The 16,938-nt window shown below is 42.8% G+C and overlaps 9 protein-coding genes across 9 annotated transcripts; 4 read left to right on the top strand and 5 right to left on the bottom strand.

Annotated features, from left to right (window-relative positions):
- Window positions 1-249: 249 nt before the first annotated feature.
- On the bottom strand, window positions 250-444 carry P174DRAFT_380027 (uncharacterized protein; the record flags this gene model as incomplete). The annotated part of the gene is made up of 1 exon (XM_024822950.1): window positions 250-444. A coding segment is annotated over one exon (195 nt), but the record flags the coding sequence as incomplete, so codon positions are not given.
- A 2,493-nt stretch (window positions 445-2,937) lies between these two features.
- On the top strand, window positions 2,938-3,359 carry P174DRAFT_446326 (uncharacterized protein). Its single transcript, XM_024828554.1, has one exon. It carries the CDS (start codon window positions 2,965-2,967, stop codon window positions 3,205-3,207), a length of 243 nt encoding a protein of 80 aa, XP_024677434.1. The 5' UTR covers window positions 2,938-2,964; the 3' UTR covers window positions 3,208-3,359.
- On the bottom strand, window positions 2,938-4,469 carry P174DRAFT_508059 (uncharacterized protein; the record flags this gene model as incomplete). Its single annotated transcript, XM_024831419.1, has 6 exons — window positions 2,938-3,544; window positions 3,653-3,688; window positions 3,850-3,911; window positions 3,960-4,040; window positions 4,105-4,316; window positions 4,427-4,469. The coding sequence occupies 6 exons, from the start codon at window positions 4,467-4,469 to the stop codon at window positions 3,238-3,240; spliced, it is 741 nt and encodes a 246-aa protein (XP_024677433.1). The 3' UTR covers window positions 2,938-3,237.
- Window positions 4,470-6,018: 1,549 nt separating this feature from the next.
- Window positions 6,019-6,684, bottom strand: P174DRAFT_472818 (uncharacterized protein). The gene has a single exon (XM_024830624.1). The coding sequence runs from the start codon at window positions 6,609-6,611 to the stop codon at window positions 6,399-6,401; it is 213 nt and encodes a 70-aa protein (XP_024677432.1). The 5' UTR covers window positions 6,612-6,684; the 3' UTR covers window positions 6,019-6,398.
- Window positions 6,685-6,764: 80 nt separating this feature from the next.
- P174DRAFT_435997 (uncharacterized protein) lies at window positions 6,765-8,348 on the top strand (the record flags this gene model as incomplete). The annotated part of the gene is made up of 5 exons (XM_024825971.1): window positions 6,765-7,097; window positions 7,570-7,728; window positions 8,221-8,244; window positions 8,267-8,275; window positions 8,307-8,348. 5 exons carry the CDS (start codon window positions 6,765-6,767, stop codon window positions 8,346-8,348), a joined length of 567 nt encoding a protein of 188 aa, XP_024677431.1.
- A 997-nt stretch (window positions 8,349-9,345) lies between these two features.
- P174DRAFT_425843 (uncharacterized protein) lies at window positions 9,346-9,864 on the bottom strand (the record flags this gene model as incomplete). Its single annotated transcript, XM_024825325.1, has 2 exons — window positions 9,346-9,420; window positions 9,496-9,864. 2 exons carry the CDS (start codon window positions 9,862-9,864, stop codon window positions 9,346-9,348), a joined length of 444 nt encoding a protein of 147 aa, XP_024677430.1.
- A 26-nt stretch (window positions 9,865-9,890) lies between these two features.
- Window positions 9,891-10,229, bottom strand: P174DRAFT_472817 (uncharacterized protein; the record flags this gene model as incomplete). The annotated part of the gene is made up of 1 exon (XM_024830623.1): window positions 9,891-10,229. The coding sequence occupies one exon, from the start codon at window positions 10,227-10,229 to the stop codon at window positions 9,891-9,893; it is 339 nt and encodes a 112-aa protein (XP_024677429.1).
- Window positions 10,230-12,890: 2,661 nt separating this feature from the next.
- P174DRAFT_67872 (uncharacterized protein) lies at window positions 12,891-13,430 on the top strand. The gene is made up of 3 exons (XM_024832425.1): window positions 12,891-13,098; window positions 13,166-13,183; window positions 13,247-13,430. Exons 1-3 carry the CDS (start codon window positions 12,958-12,960, stop codon window positions 13,310-13,312), a joined length of 225 nt encoding a protein of 74 aa, XP_024677428.1. The 5' UTR covers window positions 12,891-12,957; the 3' UTR covers window positions 13,313-13,430.
- Window positions 13,431-14,143: 713 nt separating this feature from the next.
- On the top strand, window positions 14,144-14,554 carry P174DRAFT_516423 (uncharacterized protein; the record flags this gene model as incomplete). The annotated part of the gene is made up of 2 exons (XM_024832334.1): window positions 14,144-14,197; window positions 14,219-14,554. 2 exons carry the CDS (start codon window positions 14,144-14,146, stop codon window positions 14,552-14,554), a joined length of 390 nt encoding a protein of 129 aa, XP_024677427.1.
- Window positions 14,555-16,938: the final 2,384 nt, after the last annotated feature.

Raw genomic sequence — 16,938 nt, 5'->3', positions numbered from 1 at the left:
GTGAGTTTATATAAGATATTGGTCAGAAGGGGGAATCAAATGATAGGTATGGTACTCACAGTAGATGATATCCTAAATTGGACTAGTCTAGGGAAAAATCAGGCTCCTGTATCGCTGTTTAGGAAGCAACCAAATTTACATGCTATTCCCCCTCCCTCATCCGCCAAACAGAAAAAGGGACAGTCTCTAACGCTCCCACACCACCTCCACTGAAGTTGAATGTAAATTAACTGATGTTTTCTACTGTGTCTATGGTACCGATCTCAAACTCTCCATCAAACCCTGATGATGTTTATAATCACTAGCTAATATTACTGACGGGTGAAGAACACTCATCATGACCATGGCAAAAACCATCAATATTATATTAAACACATACATGAATGCCTCATGGCTAATTAAATACCCATTAATTCCCTGCGTGTACTTAACAAGGTGGAAGATCAATTATATCAGAATCAGCGCGCTAGTAATATACAGTCCCTAAAGAGTGGGCTCCCAGCTGTAAAATTTTACTTAATTAGGACTCCCTCCCAGTTACAGAGCTTATTATATTAGATTTAAGTAGATATATCTATGAAAGGTCGCTAAGGTAAGCATAAAAATTATAAAGAAGATGAGTTGGATGCAGAGACTGCTAATCATGATGTGTTCACCCATAGTTCTGGCTAGACCTAGGCAGTGTAGAGTTGCATAACCGAACCGCAAAAATCGAACCCGAACCTCACCGAACTCGCAGCGGTGCGGGGTCGGGGGCAAGCCTAGGGAATTGCTTTGGGTTTGGTTTCTCTACCCTGGAACCATTTCGGGTTCGGTTAAAACCGCTGGTTATGGTTTTTGCGGTTTACCGGATTAGGTTAACCAACCTGCACCCATTTTACCTAGAAATCACTGAATTCTAGGTATTTCTAATTAATATGAGTATCACTGGATAGCCCTTGATTCAGGCTATCTAGTGATATTAATATCATTTAAAAATACCTGGTGGTTGCTGAGATATAAGGGAATTTCATCTCTGTAATAGGTTGGTATGAAAGTAGTGGTAGTCTATATATATATGCGACTGACTGTTGATAATGACCATATTTAAAAATGATTTTTTAACCGCCACCCATTCAAATCTATAGATATTGAATTCATATTTTAGATCTAGATTAATATGATGATAATTACCATATATTTTGTATAAAAATCATAATTTTATATAAGCATGCTTGATAGGGGCGTCAGAGGGGTCCCCGAAGGGGGGAATGGTAAGGGTTAAAACAGTTAAAATTAGCGGTTTAACCAACCCGAAACCGAACCGAATCTAACCATGGTTAGTTAGTATAGGCCTAGCAGCGGGTTTTGCGGTGAAAACCGCAACCGAATCGCATCGGGTCTGGGTTTGGTGCAAGTTCTAAATTTTGAACCCGAAACCGCAGTGGTTCGGTGCTAACTAGGCTTGAACCCGCCCGAACCTGCACCAAATGCAACTCTAGGCAGGTGTTCCGGGTAACCCAAGTGAAACATGTGTCAAACCCAACTTGGGCTGGGTTTTGGGCTCAAGGGGGTGTTCAGAGTTGGGTTCTGGGCTTTCATATAGAACCCAGCTGGGTTTTGGGTAACCTAGTTAGGTAGATAAACATGGCAAACATATGATATGCATTAATTATGTAGTCCTGTCTTGTATGTATTTTAGTTAGTCAGCAGATTTATGCCTCTTGGCATGGCCTAGTTGGGAAATTTATACTAAAATGAAACAACCTAGGTAACCCAACTAGGTAGCCCAGTTGGGTTCTAGGCTGGGCTTAGGCTCAGAGGGGGTGTTCTGGGTTTTACTGGGCTGGGTTTTGGGCTCAAGGGGGTGTTCCAGGTTGGGTTTTGCCTAGGTCTAGTTCTGGCACTAAGGCTACTACTAGCTATGGTTGCACCACCACCTTTATTCTAGATTAGTAAGTATTTTTTTGTGGAATTTATATCAATAAGAATGAGAATAGTGAATAGTAAAAGCAGTGAGCATACCTACTGCCTGTGCCATAAATGCAATGACATCACCCATTATGAATATACTAGTTAGCTATTTTACTAGGACCAGGCTGAACTATCAGTCTATCAGCTTGCTGGGGCGCTGAGATACCCATTGCAAATGGGCCTATTACAAATGGCCTCACTCCCTCATTAGTGTAGTATCTAATAGCAGTCAATCAAACTGGGCTCATAACTGTCAACTAATCCCTGATGATAGCGGATCTATGGTGATCACTAGTAAAGGGTATGATTTGGGATAAATGAAGGTCTGATTTCTGGCAATCTAGATATCTAACTAACTACTTATAATCAACTAAATAGAAACTCTATAAAATCTTCTTAATCCAGCGAATTGAATCCATGGTAGAATCCAGCGATCTGATTGGCCCAGCCAGAATTCAGTTAAATATCGATATCCGATACTCTCCGGATTCGATAGTGGTAAGATATGGTTGACAGAAGATGAAGTGCAATAGAGTTTCTGGAAAAATCTTAATTGCGTGTGGGCTCTTCCAAAGTCCCACCGCTCACTCTCGACCTAATGGTTTGTTGAGGAATTTGACTGCACCAGAGACGTCCGCTCCAGAAGCGCTTGGAGCTCAATCAAACGGAAACGGAGTATCAAGAGAAATTTTGGACACAAATAGTTTGAAGGTGTATGATATGATGATTGTTGAGCTTGAGTGATCTGAAAGCGTGGCATCCCAAGGGACCGTGGCCACTGGCGCTAGCAAAAAGCACCTTTTGTGTATTTATGCAATTTCTCATATAAATTCTGACTGGCTTCAATTTATTCGAAATTACGTATATTAAATGGTTAGCCATGCTGCAAACTGAAGGGGTACAACACGTACCAAACATAAAGAGACCAGGCCCCCGTCGGCCCACTTATTCTTACTTGCAGCGGCCCGTAATTTCTATTTATGATGAAAATCTGTCATCGTTGGTGCTAGCATGTCTGGCCTTGCTACTTATTTGTTTCTTAAAGGACACCTTCCTTTCCCCGATGCCCATGAGATCCATATCTATGAGAAGCGTCATATCTCAAGACAGCAAGGAGCGGGCGTAGGGGTCTCTGCCAATGGCTTACAAGTACTCAACAACCTGGGGCTGTCGGATGAAGTGCTCCATGATGGTTCCATGTGTAATTTCTTTTTGATCCATGGCGTCAACGGATGGCCACTTGCAAATCTGTGAACAGGACGTCATGCTCACGAATGCTGCGTCTCAATTAGCCGACACGCTTTGTGGAAAGTCCTGATGACAGGAGTAAGGGATGTCGTCCCCTATTGTGAGGTCAGGAATATCGGACATGATACAAGTACCGGAAGGGTCCTTGTGAAGGTAGAGCATTCCGTCGAGGAAACCGATCTTGTCATCGGTGCGGATGGCATACACAGTATCGTGAGGGAGCACCTTCTTGGACTTCCATAGATAAATTCTCACCCAGACATAGGTAAGGAATTCGCCCATGGAAACGCGCGCCGCGGCATAATTTACTGACTTTGGCAAGTGGTTATGCATGGGTCGGTGGCTGTACGGACATAGCAGCGAACCCATAACTCCGCGCTTAATAAGTTCCCAGGATAAGTAAGGATATTCCTGTTACAAGCCACTTATTCTGACAGAGTTCCACACTCACTAGACGGTTAAAGAGCTTGAATGATGAGCTCTATGGCTGGGATGCAGAAGGATCAGTCCGATCCGCAATACACTCAAATCAAGTACTTGAGGGAAATGATCGAGCTTCCTAAGTCTATCTTACCTGCCTCATTGGGAAATTAGCCAGGCATATGTCAGCTCCGGCTCAAGGGTTGTAAAGGCTACTCTTTTGCCTACCCTCCAGTAATAGGCTTAGCGCTAGACACACCATCATCTTTTGCTTTGTGTGTAGCTTCAATCTAGAGAGTTCGTACATCACGCCCTTATTATCTTCCGTTCTCACTCACAGAAGGCACCTCCTTACTTAAGACCTGCAAGTCCATTTTCAGCCTCATGGAATCTTTTGCATTATTATAAACTCTTTCCACCTGAACGAGACGGTATGATATTCCTCAACAACTAGCTTCTTCAGCATGGTGAGGCTGCCATGACCTGAACGTCGCTATCTAGGTTTGGATAGACATAGTGGGATTGTGCTTGATCAAAACAGATAGCCTTACCGACAATACAGTATTCACCTTGACCTTGACCGATCCAGGTGTCGAACTTGAGGACCACCAGGCAAAATTTCTCGAAGTCAAGAAGCAAACATTTCAGGCCACGGTTGAAGAGAGAAGAGTAGTTTGATTCGATGAAACCACATGCTGAGTGACAGGTAGCTACTGTCTGTACTCATCACGCAGATTCTTCATGTCGTTCTCAGTTCGGCCCCTGCATGGTCGCTACATTCTGTTCTATTTTCAAAGCTTCTGACCTGCCTCTCCGATTTTATTTTCTGACTCCAGCTCCGATTCCATATCGTCATAGATCTTCAAGTTACCCGTTTCCGTGCTAGAAAACGACGTTCTTGACAGCGGGGCTGGAGAGCAAGTGGAAAGTGTCGTGTCTCTTTGAGTCTGTTCAAGAATGACCGTAGTATACTCCTTCCAGAATCAGGAATGTTCCTGGCTGATGATAATGGTATTGCAGATTTGGGTCCGTCAACGCTGCTCAACGGACAATAATCATCTGCTTTGGAGAAGGCACAGGCACCTGTCAATCGGGAAAACCTATATTCTTTGGCCAAGGTTTTTCGAAGTTGCTGCCTCTTCTTCCATCATCCTCCCCACTTTAAGCCCGTCTTTATTTGCAAGGAAACCACTCTCTGATCTGCCTGCTGTTTCATCGTCGGAGTATTATAGTTGTGTCATCCGGGCCGCTGACATGTCTGATCCATCAGCAAGTACTCTAAAGGAGCTGTTAACCACGCCTCGAAATTTCGTCGACGTAGTTTCCTCTCATCCAATGACCGAGCTTCAGTTTATCCCAGAGGTATGTTAGAAATCCACAAACCCAGAAGTCATTTACTAATAAGTCTCATCAGTTCAACACCTTAATCCATCGGCTATTTGAGAAAGCTCCAAAAGCCGCTCAAGCAATTGCAGTTGGCATACAGAACTTCAACGCTCAAGAGCGGACCACGCCGGAGAAGAGAGCTTCTCATCCAGCGGAAGCCAAGCGGAAGCCAAATGAGGACCCCTCATACCGACCCCCTAGGTCTTATTGCCAAAGCCTTGGCATACGGTTAATGCCTCCTCTACAAAAATCTCTAGAAACAATAAAAAGCATAAAATATAGATAGATACTAAAAAAATCTCGGCTATTAGAAACCTTCATTTGAGCGAGAGGAAATGAATTTCATTCCAACGTCCAAGATACTAACAGCAAGCGGAATGATCAGCTCAAACCAACTTCATGCGAGTCTACTTCTCGGTAGAACATCAGTAAGCAATGAACGTGATGGATCCCAGGATACAGGTAATGAGACAGCTGTTCACCACTAAATCACACTCATTCTGTGCTCGTCTTCTGTCATTGGTGGATTGGAGGTTTACCTGGTTGGAAAGGCAGTTCAAGAAGACCAACAACATGCTCCATCTTCCTTTAGATAACTTCAGTTATTACCTTTCAGTTATGTTTGTTTGCAGAAACTGTTGAGTTAGTCTGAGAATCTTGATATGTTGAGTAAATAATTCACCTATCACCAGAGAGGTTCTGCTTTAGCACCAAAAATCCGTCCATACTACCTTCCAAGGATTGATTTCTCCGGAGAGCTTCCAGATGCAATTATATGTATTATCCCAAGGTTCTGGAAATTCAGTGTTATTAGAAAGACTTAGCAGATAGAGGCTGAACCAAAGTATCTGGTCTTCATTAGCACCGGCCCCCTATAGGCGTGGATAGGACATGCATAGGATTCCTGATCCTGTAAGAGGAACTAGTCCACCCACTAATAGACGCAATTAAGGTTTGCTGGTAATGGCTTAGAAAGTCTTGAATTAAAAATTAAAAGGATTACTTACACTTATCATCAAGCTCCCACGCCACAAATATATGTTTTGGGTGATGGTTGAGCAGCTCCCAGATATAAGGAATATGAGCAGCTATTCCAATTCCTGACGCAACTAGAAGGACGTTATTATATGACTAGAGGCGAATCTATTCACTGTATGGCCTGTCAATCCATGTGAGGAACTCTTTGCCCAGATAGTCTATAAGGCTCCGTGTAAACCCATCCTTCTTCTGGACCAGAATGGAAATGCTCATCACCTTCCCTTGCTTGTTCAGTTCCTACCATGGCACTGTGGACGGATGACTATAAAACATCAACAAGGGGCTAACCCCGGGCATCTAAATATAGACTGTTATGCCAGCATGAACAGTAAAGGGCTGATTGACAGGTATGACTATCTGAGCCCAGCTGTCACCCCTGTGAACCTGAGCTCTTGAGCCAAATTATTTAAGCGTGACATCCTGCACAAGGAGTTTGGCCTAATGCAGCAGGGTGGTCCAATAAGGATGCCACTGCCAACTACCATGTATATCTGGGCAAAAGCCTTCAGGAGGCATACGTGACGCCAAACGGCAACCAATGTCGTCAGGGCAAAGATATAGTGCATCTTGATGAATATTTCATAGAGAAATCCGCGAATGATTAAAAGCGCGATAGACAAGCAGAACGCGGAAAGTACCTGTTCACGTCAGCATAGCTATCTTAAAGCAACATTTTAGACCTACCTATCAATGAGAGAACGCCGTCTATAATATTAGAAATGCCTTCAGAGCGACAAAAACAACAAAGGGCGAATATTCTCTCAAAACTGCGCAACGAGCCAGCGTCAACCAACCTGCAAGCGTACTTTGAAAGATTGAAGAAAGGTTGTCTAACTTGGGACATTGAAACTTTTATCGAAGGTGCAAATACTTTTGCCAAACTATGTGGACCTGCAAGAGCCAAATACTACGACAACCCATTGAAAGGGCTACGTTCTGCCAACTCACTCACAAAACTGTGGGATGAGACATACCCTGAAGAACCCATCACCCTGTGGGATCGGGATATCAGACATCAATGTCCAGCTAGCTGGTCTAATGGACTTGAAGGGGTTCGCTGTTTTTTAACCCACCGGAGAGAAGGAGCTCTGAGTCAGGCCCTCAATGAATTGATCCAGGGGCCCACTATACTAGACTGCGGCATGTTTTGCCAGCTTCAACTGTGGATGGCAAAACGCTGCCTTGTGGGAGATGGATTATTTGACAGATTGTTCAAGTTTGGATAGGGACACTTCGCTCTGACGCAGTTGGGAGGAGAGTCCACTCATTGTCTTCTATGATGAACCCTTTAACCCCTGTGGCTCGGAAGCACACATTCAGACTAGAACAGTTTTCAATCACCCAGAATACCTTGCTAGACATCTGGGAGGTGGGAGTCGGCTACACAATGTTACCTAAATTGATGGCTACAATATTGTCTTCGATCCGGACGCACCGCGAAACATCCTATCAGACAAAGAAGTTGAAGAGAGACTCGGGCAGGCGTGCAACGCCCCCCCCCGAGACTCTGCTAACTTGGAAAAGCTCTGGATGTATACAGCTTGGCCTGGCCATGTGCACCCAGACTTCGCGCCAAAGGATTTTGGTACTCTAGCCGAGGAAGCAAAAGAATTTGCCAATCATACTTTGAATGCAGAGGACTGGGATGACGGATGGATTGAGTTTCACGTTCAATTTTCAAATGTTAGTCAGAACTGTGGAGGTCGCTTTATCTAGCCTAGAGGTTTCTGCGGTGTGACTGTGCATATAGTGAATGAGGGATAAGGAAGATCAAATTATATTCTACAACTAGCGAGAAGAATGTTTCGTTGAGCTACTTGCAACTGTGTCTTCTCTGTGCCCAAAATATCACCCGATATTCAAAAGGACAAGCTGACCTATGCACAACCCTTTAATTTTGCTGCGCGAAGGTCGTTCAACATTCCTGGTCTTACTGGCTCACTCATAAATGGTCACTCACGGCGTGATACTGCCACAGAAGCGAAGAAGCTGGAGCCACTAGCTAGCTTGGTCATGAGTTTGCTTATTTATAGTGGCTTGTGCTTCTGCAGCCCACTTTGTTAATTCCTTCACATGATTCTATACCGCCAATGTAATGTCACGTGTCTTGCTTAACCCATAATCAGTATACAGGTTCGTCACAATGCTGTTAATGAAACCTGTAGTTTTACCTAGTTGTCTCTTTCTCCCTTCATGTGGGTAAGTTACTCATAACCTATAGGTAGACTTTGTGAGTAGATAGCTTATTGTTTAACTTCTAGGACCAGGGCACTGTAACCAGTATTAGCAAGATACTAGATTAGAAGAGGGTAATAATGCCTTATCTCTTCCTTGACTCTTGGTACATTTTTAGCGTGTTCATGTGCGCCATTATTGGTGTTATCTTACCTAGCAATGTTAAGTTTGATTTGACTATATTAACTATTTAGCTTGCTGCTTTATTTAGAGAATGACTTTATTTCCTTACCTAATATCCTCAGCAGTGCTCTATGTATACCCTCAGTCCATTATCATTGAAGAAATTAATGATGAATACTTATATGATCGCCATCTCTTCCAAAGGTGGACTGAGCCTGTTAGCTTCTAGGTGTCCAGGGCCTTGAGGAAGAGAAGGGTAACTAAAATCTCTCTTACCTCTCAGATAAATTACTGTAGATAATCTGATTAGCTTCAGACTAGCTTTTATTCCTGTCATGAGGTTTATTGAAAGCAATAGCCCTAAAGTATTCTAACCACGTGTTATTAGCAATAGATTTCAACATCTTAATGCAATCTTTGATGGGCTGGTATCTTTAGTAATCATAACTAGGGATAAGACCAGTAATCTATAAGAGGTATAAGTCTTACTTATATGTCCTTGTGTCCCAGGTGAGAAGATGTTCCCCTAGACCTGTTACTCTGCATCTCACTGAGAGTGTATTTAACATACTCTTAGTGCAAGAAAGAGAGCTGAAAATGACATGCATCACCCTACTTTTGAAAATGATGGACTTCACTTTACAACACCCTATCATTTCTTTATTGTGCTAGACTGTTTAGAGCTATTGAAAAGATGATCAGTATCATTAGTTGGAAAATAGGGTTGATTGGCTGTAGTATCAAGACACCTGTTTGTTGAGAGCTCTGGTGAGCATGTAACTTAGACTGAGGACTATTAGGAAATATCTGTGGGCCGCCAGCTATCAATCTCCTATTCACTATTTCCAGATTTCTTGATGACCGCTTCTCCTCTCACAATCTCAAAAGTCATTCACTGCTCAGTTGCTTTGTATTCGCGCTGGAAGATTTTCCTGCTCAAGGCTAAGTGTGTACGCCCACATTTGGACTGTATCCAGGATTCTGTTCCTGGGGAGCCTCGAATATCCAGGAGGTGGACTAGCAAGTGCCAATGGACAAATAATTAGCCTCATTTGATATTTGATGGCATGCTGCCGATATAATATGGTGTACCGCCACCGCCATGGTCGACTTTGGTCGCTCTGCATTGCCCCGCCACTGACCCAGGTGATGCATTCTGGTGCCGGGCCACTCTCCATTGACCCGTTGCACTAGACTGTAGCGAAGCAGCACATCCAAACTTCGTTGATATCGAGAATTGTCCCCTTTCCTTTCGTTGACCTGGATAAATTGTCGCAGTTCAGAAATCTCTCCGTCGCCTAGCTCGTTGTCGACGCAAGACATGCCAAGGCTTGCCAGACGGAACAGCTCATCCTGAACAATAGCGCCTTTAAAGTGCGCAAAAAATGTCAAAAGCAGAGTAGGCTGCAAGATTGCATGCCCCTCTCGATCTTCTCCAATGTGGTATCCTATACCGTCCATACTGTCTTCTCCGTCCGCGAAAGTGCTCAAAGATCATCCATCCGCAACAGCTCATCGCGATGCCTGTTGTAGTCTTCTAAGTACTGCATCAGGACCTGTTCAGGTATAGCATCGTTGCCAATGTAGGAACTTGCAAGATCAATTGCAAGGGGCAGGTACGCAAGCCTCTGCGCCAGTTTGCCACAGCCTTGTTGTATATTTCTTGAGAGCGAGCCGATGTCCGACGACATGTGTTGAAGAACCATACTCCCTTCCTGTGGCGTCATGGTATCCACTCGAGCCTGTTGACAACCTCCGTTGACCAGCATTGGACTCTGCTTGTTGTAGCTAGTAATGATAAGTCTTCCCTGCGCTCCTTTCGGCATTATCGTCTTAATCCCCTAGGTGATATCATCAGTATTGTCAATGATAACGAGCCATTCATCGTCGGCTTCAGTTCGGTCGCGGAGCCATCGAAGCACTGTCTGGATAGTGGTATCGCCCACGAGGGCTGACCTCTGTTTGTTGTTTCGATCATGTAGAAGTCCAAGCTCTGCGACACATCGTGTAAAGCTAGAGCGCACTGTCTCCTGATTGGTCGCGTCAATCCAGAGTATTGGGTTATATTGATCCCTTTTACTTCCTGTATACTTGAGGGCTAGTTGTCACTTCCCCTCGCCCCCTAATCTGTGAAGAGCAACCGCATAGGGAATGTTTGATTTTTTGGTTTCGGATTTGCAGCTTTTTGTTAAGTTCCTTCCATATCTGGTCTCGCTGTGTATAGTTCGGTACCGTCTTAAGTGGGACAGCGTATTGATAAGAACAAGATACTTGATGCTCTTCTCTACATCATCAAAGATAGATGGACCAAATGACACAGGCACATCACCCTAGTATTATACATAGTTAAAAGCTTTCCAGCTCCTTCTAGAAGTTATTTAAATAGATTAGTAATGTGGGTGGCTTAAAGGTATTGAAGGGGTGATAGGATTAATGACCTTACACTTATTACTATATACTATATAAGCAGGTCCCTCAAAGACATCTTAGAGCTTTTTAAGATCCTAAGATAAGATATTTATAGGGAGCTGGACAACATAAAGGCTGAATGCACGACTTGAGGATGGAGTTCTTAAAAATCAAGTGCTTCCTAGTGAAGAGATAATTGTATTATCCCTGAAGAATATCTAATTCCGTCTATCTGATCATGCCTGCTTACCTGGCAGGTAACTCCTTTATTCATGAGCTGTTTATCGTCTCTAACCTCGATAACAGTTTGTGTTGAAAGCTGAGGCCTCATCAGAGGAAGTCGATCAATTAGCTCAGTACATTGAGAAGATGGGTGGAAAAGTTACGGGGCGATCGACAGACTACATGAATTTGCTCAGGCTCGTATTCCACCGAAGGTGTATCCCACCTCTCCTAGTGATGACACTAAAATCAAATCAGTGCCTCATTCCCCGGGGCGTAGAGCCTTCGAATCGTGTGAGGGTAGGGGGTAGGCCAAAGGCCGCCCCGTACATGTCCCGCTGATATCGAGGGATTCTAGCCCCTTTTATAGTTCTACCTAAGCTATGAAGGAATGAAAGGATCTACATGGTTATGTACATACTGATGACATCCACCTAATCTCCTCTGCCCACTCCCGTAGACGTAATCGAAGTCACACATATTGGTTGATATCACACCTTTATGTATTAGGGTGCTTTTTCCTGGATGCAATTGCCTGGTGCCCGGTCTGGACTGAAGTATGCAAAACATAATTAATCCATTCTAAATACTCGGTAAGGTGATGCTTGCCATATCTCAGGATAGTAGTTTAACTAAGAGATTACCAAGTAAGTTAGCACTAATTATATGTGCCCAAAGTACCTTACAATTGACTTTCATAACGTGATCATAAAGCCATAATGACAATCTACACAGCTGTTTTCTGCATTCAGAAGTATTTGAACTCTATGACGCTTAGATTGCAATCTACCAAAATATTTTATGGAACAGATGAAAAGGCAGTCTTATATGCCAGCCATGAATAGCTTTGAATGTAAGAGTGGTAGATTTGTGAAACATGGAATTACTGCTATTATTATCCAGCATTGTAGCTTATGTATCCCTGAGAGACAAGAGCACTCTGCTAGTATGAAGAGGACTGAGGACTATAACTACAGGCATCAGATTGCTGAATCCCGTCAAGTAAGCTTAGTTGTAAAGCTTAAATAACATCCCATTAGTTGCACAAATTGAATCACAGATCCTATCTGGACCCAAACACATCTGAACTGCACATATTAAACTCTGCAGTCATGACCTATTATGGCTTACAATTCTACTGGCCAGGAGAACAACTGCCAACATCAATATTCCAAATATTGTTATCTCACCCGGATTTGGTTAAAGCTCTAGCTAATAAGGCGAATATATGACTTCAGCGCGTCATCTTGATCCGGGAATCATCCGGCCGAATAAACTCAACTCATTAGGTAAAAGCCACAAGTATTTGTTCCTCCTGGTTATATTGCCATACCTGGTACTATGTGAGCTTTGTGGTTTGTTAGGTAGTTAGCTGCTATTGCACTGACGTCATACATTATCTGCCCTAATTTATTCTCTAATACTTCTCAAAAGATCCTACTGGCAACCGAAAATAAGCCTATAAAATAAAAAACAAAGCTAATTCTAGTAGCCGGGCCTAGGCAGCTTGGAAACTTCTAACCATTGGTGGGTATCTGCCCTTTCCTGTAGCCGTTGCCTGAAAAGCTTTTAGGTTGACACCTTCATAGGAAATTCAATTGATTTGAATTTAGGATGAACTCCGTAGTCTAGAAGATTGGTTATTTGGTCATCATTCTTTGAAGGGCTCTGGGTGTTACTAAATCCGTCTATACACATCGCCTCAATTATCTAGAGTAGGTGTCATTGGGTCATCAGTGTGTCACTCCTCTAGCAAAATAGGCAGTCTCTGAACTTCTTGGTTCTTGGCAAAGCTATATGGCCTGTGGATATAAATATGCCCTTCTCCTTCCATGAATCAGGCCAGCCTCCTTCTATTGACTCCTGGTTAACTAATATCAAACCATATCTTTCCCACTTCAGCTCAACAACAAAATCAACATAATGAAGTTCTCCACTGTTCTTCTGGCCTCGTCAGCTCTTCTATCTGGAGTAAGCGCTGGAGTCATTTGGACAGACTCTGAGCTTAATGAGATATGTTGGAAAGTGTGCTTCCATGAAAAACCCCACTGCCCTCATGGCTGGGTAAGAAGAGAACATACCTTGAATCTACATTGAAGAATAAAAAATTGCTAACACTTCACGCATGCAGCATGAAAAGCATTTTGGAGTAAGACTTGACTTTACCCACTACTTATTACATCCCTAGAAGTCTGCTGACATTGTTTACCAGCATTGCTGGACTTGCTGCAAGGACCATCATAGCGATGCTAAGGATGACCTGTATAGATGGCTTTAAGAGTGATGACTACTTAATTTCATTCTCACTGACATGAAGAAGTGTAATCCAATTTCTGTGGGATACTAGGGATATTCTGGTCGTCCAAGATCAACTGTGGTAATTGGTTAAATCTGGGCTGTTTATTCGCACAAGGTAGTGATGAAATGAAGGCTCTACTATAATTTTGCGTTAGTAATGCAAAGTAATACTTCATTAGGCGTTTATAATCATTCTTCCTTACATAAACCTGTGGTGACTTGATATGCACGCAGGCGGCCAATACAGATGTCCTTAATCTTTAATACCATGGTGGAGGCAGCTATAAGGGCGAAACCAGGCTCACTTTACTTTTATTATAACCTCATAGGGTCTTGATATATCTCAATGTTGTCTATAGACTATCAGGATGTATGGCATGGGTGGCAAAATGTGGTTAGCAGAGAAACCATCCTTAATAAGGTGGTGGTGTGGGTAAGCCTGACAGGTATAAATGCTTTACATCCAATAATATTAGGAGTTACCCTATAACCATAGGCCTCTACTCTTTATGCTTAGAAATTAAGAATACTATGTCCTATCAGTTGTTAACAGCATGATTGAGGCATCAAAAAAGGTCCAGACGGCTTTCCTAGTTCTTCTGTGCATATTTGAAATTATTAGTGTCTCTCTTGTATCAGTTCCTGGGAGTTTCTTAACATAGCGGGGTTCAACTGCCAAGACCGGGACAAGCCCTAGGAGGGGATGACTGTTGATCAGCCACTTATCCTAACAATCTGCCACATAATCCACAGCTCTCCCTTCCCATCTAGAGTTTTGGATAGTTATCAAGCTCTCTTGCCAGCCAGTAAAATGGCCCTTACCCGCGACTATTTGGCATCCCTACCCGCCAGCTTCTTTAAAGCCGTTGATAACTGAGATGTCAAGGGTATAGTCTCCCACTTCGCGCCGCATGCTACTTTCACCGTGCAAACCAACCATATCACCGTCACTGGTGTTGACAAGATCCGCAACATGTTTTCAGCCTTCATCCAGTCATCCCAAACAATGCGCTACGAGATCACCAACATCATTGTCAACGAAGTCAATCACAGGGTTTCTACCAAGCAGACCTATGTTAGAGATATGATGGACAGCACGCAGAATGACATGCGGAATTGCAACTTTTTTGATGTTGATGGTGATGGCAAGTTTACCAGGGTGATGCTTTGGATGGCGGGAGCGAATTCCCTAAAGAATCCTTCTGGGCCTGATGCAGCCTAATGCAGGTTTCTTGTGTCAATTGAAAACTTTATATATGTCCTCCAGTCTGGAGATGTACAGTGGCTAATATGCTCTGGGCTATTTAAGACAGAATATAATATCGACTCATGTCAAGATATAGAACAAGACAAATATGACAGAAAGGAATGGCCATAATCGGTATTACTGTCCGGAATGTGTGGGTTGACTCCACTGCTAAAGCGGTTGGAATGATAGCCACGCAAAGAGCTTCCGCGAGAAGTTAGATCTCGCCTTTAATTCGTCTGGATTCCAATAAAGATAACCTACTCCCACACATGCAAGTACACCCCTAATAGCAGCTAGCACTCCCAAAATAGAAAGAGTAGAGGCAGAAGCAAACCACTAAGTTACACCACTAATAACAACAGCAATCCCGCCTGGCTTGCATATTCTTTTTAATTTAGCTATTCTGCGGTCATTTTCTTTCATTAAAACTTTATATAACAGACCTGTCTGCTCCAGGCAATGTGTTGCTTGCTCTAAGATACTCTCAAGGTCTTTGTCATCAACAGTCACTATTCACTGGGGTCAGCTAAGCTTTGAAATATAAGGTCGCAAGCATACCCCTTAGTCTTTTAATTACTGTTTAGAGGTCGATCAGTGCCATCTTAAATTATCTAGAGACTCAAAATAATAGATCAGGAAGTTCTATAAGCTCCAGCAAGTCCTTGGCTGTTGTTAGTCGCCGAAAGATGATTTTTATGAGGGATGTCACCTACAACGTCATCAAACCACACTTTCTTAACCTTATGGGTTTTCAGTATATGCAGCGTCCTCTCAAGGGAATCAATATCTTTCAGCATGGGGCTCATTTTTAGGTCATTGGAAGTCAGCAGCCGTTCCAACAACCATACATGGAGGGAATAAGCAAATACAATCATCTACAGCAACCTTGCAATCTGAGCGTTCAAGGAACACATTTGACCTGTGCAGCATTAGCATCACAGGCTTTGAACAGCCACTCCATAGAAACATCTACAGTACCCTTCCAGATATATCTGCTAATTCGCGACCATACCAGTACAAGGAATGACTGGATAATTCCATTAACCTAACAAACTATGCAAGAGAACGGTGTAGAATCTCCTCTACAGACATTTAGATTCCTTCACATCGCCTTCTGGGGCATCATTCTTCAGAATTATACTTCTTCACTATCTAGGTTAACCAGTCTACACAGGACACCTTCCAGACGCGGTATATATGAAATTTGTCAGCCCAGGTTATAAAGATGGTCCCACATATCAGAGTCAAGAAGTTTTTGTCCCAGGTAAGTGAAGAAGACCTACATTTAGTTAGCATTACCATACAAAAAGGTTTATAAAATATTCACATACATATACACATTGCTGCTCCTGACTAGGATAGCCTATGTCCAACATCCAGTCCTTAGGACACCATCCGTCAATCTTAGGCTTGATGGGATGTGCCCATGCCAGACCTAGTAGCACATCTTGTGGCATGCTATAAAGCCAAAGATATACACAAATATGTTCTGCCCGCATTCTGTTCCTGCTAGAATCATTCACCGTGTATGCTTACCACTAGACTTTAAAGGGACTTTAAATTTATCGCATTCAATAACACACACCCCTTCAGAATGAAAGCCTAAATACCAATGTACTGTTGGCATTCCCATACACACTTCCTTGCCAGGGTTGCTATGTAGGGTAGAGAACAATGCACCTTATTCACAGACAACCCTTGAACATCTAAATTAACAGCTTCAAACTCTCCAGGAAATACAGTCGTGCACCCCCAATGTAAGCTCACACTTAAAACACACTCTAGCATGGCTCTCCATGCATACTATGGTCATTTCCACCCTAATGGCACTATATATAAGCATGACCTCTCCTTCAGTATTTAGTGTAGACATGACAAGATATAAGAATGTCTGAAGACATACTTAGAGGTAGTTAAGGAGAGGTATATAAGCACTGCCCTAACCCTGCCCCCTTTTACAGCCAACCATGCTAATCTTTAATATAAGGCTTAGTTCCTTTATTACCAGTACATTGTGGCAAAAGATATATTTAACTAAGAAACTTATAGACCATGGAACACTCCAGCACCTAGTTTAGTTATAAGTCACAGTAGCCTTAAAGACTATACTAAAAGAGCTATTTATAATTAGCTTCAGCTTCAGCTAGTCCCCTCCACAAGGCTTTAGAGACAGTTCTTCCCTTAGTAATGAGATCTATATATCAAACCATGGTCATTATAGCTGTAACATATGTATGACTTTTCAAGCAATATTCTAAAACTGACCTATTATAGTAGCTGTGTAAAGATAGTATCTATAATTATGTTACAGGTTAGACCATACCACCTAAAACCAGTATTTAATAAGCTCCTCTAGA

The sequence above is a fragment of the Aspergillus novofumigatus genome (genome assembly GCF_002847465.1).
Source record: "Aspergillus novofumigatus IBT 16806 chromosome Unknown P174scaffold_12, whole genome shotgun sequence".
In the NCBI taxonomy this organism is placed as follows: domain Eukaryota; kingdom Fungi; phylum Ascomycota; class Eurotiomycetes; order Eurotiales; family Aspergillaceae; genus Aspergillus; species Aspergillus novofumigatus.
The sequence above is the reverse complement of the archived record's forward strand: the minus strand, read 5'-3'. Positions and strand labels throughout refer to the sequence as shown.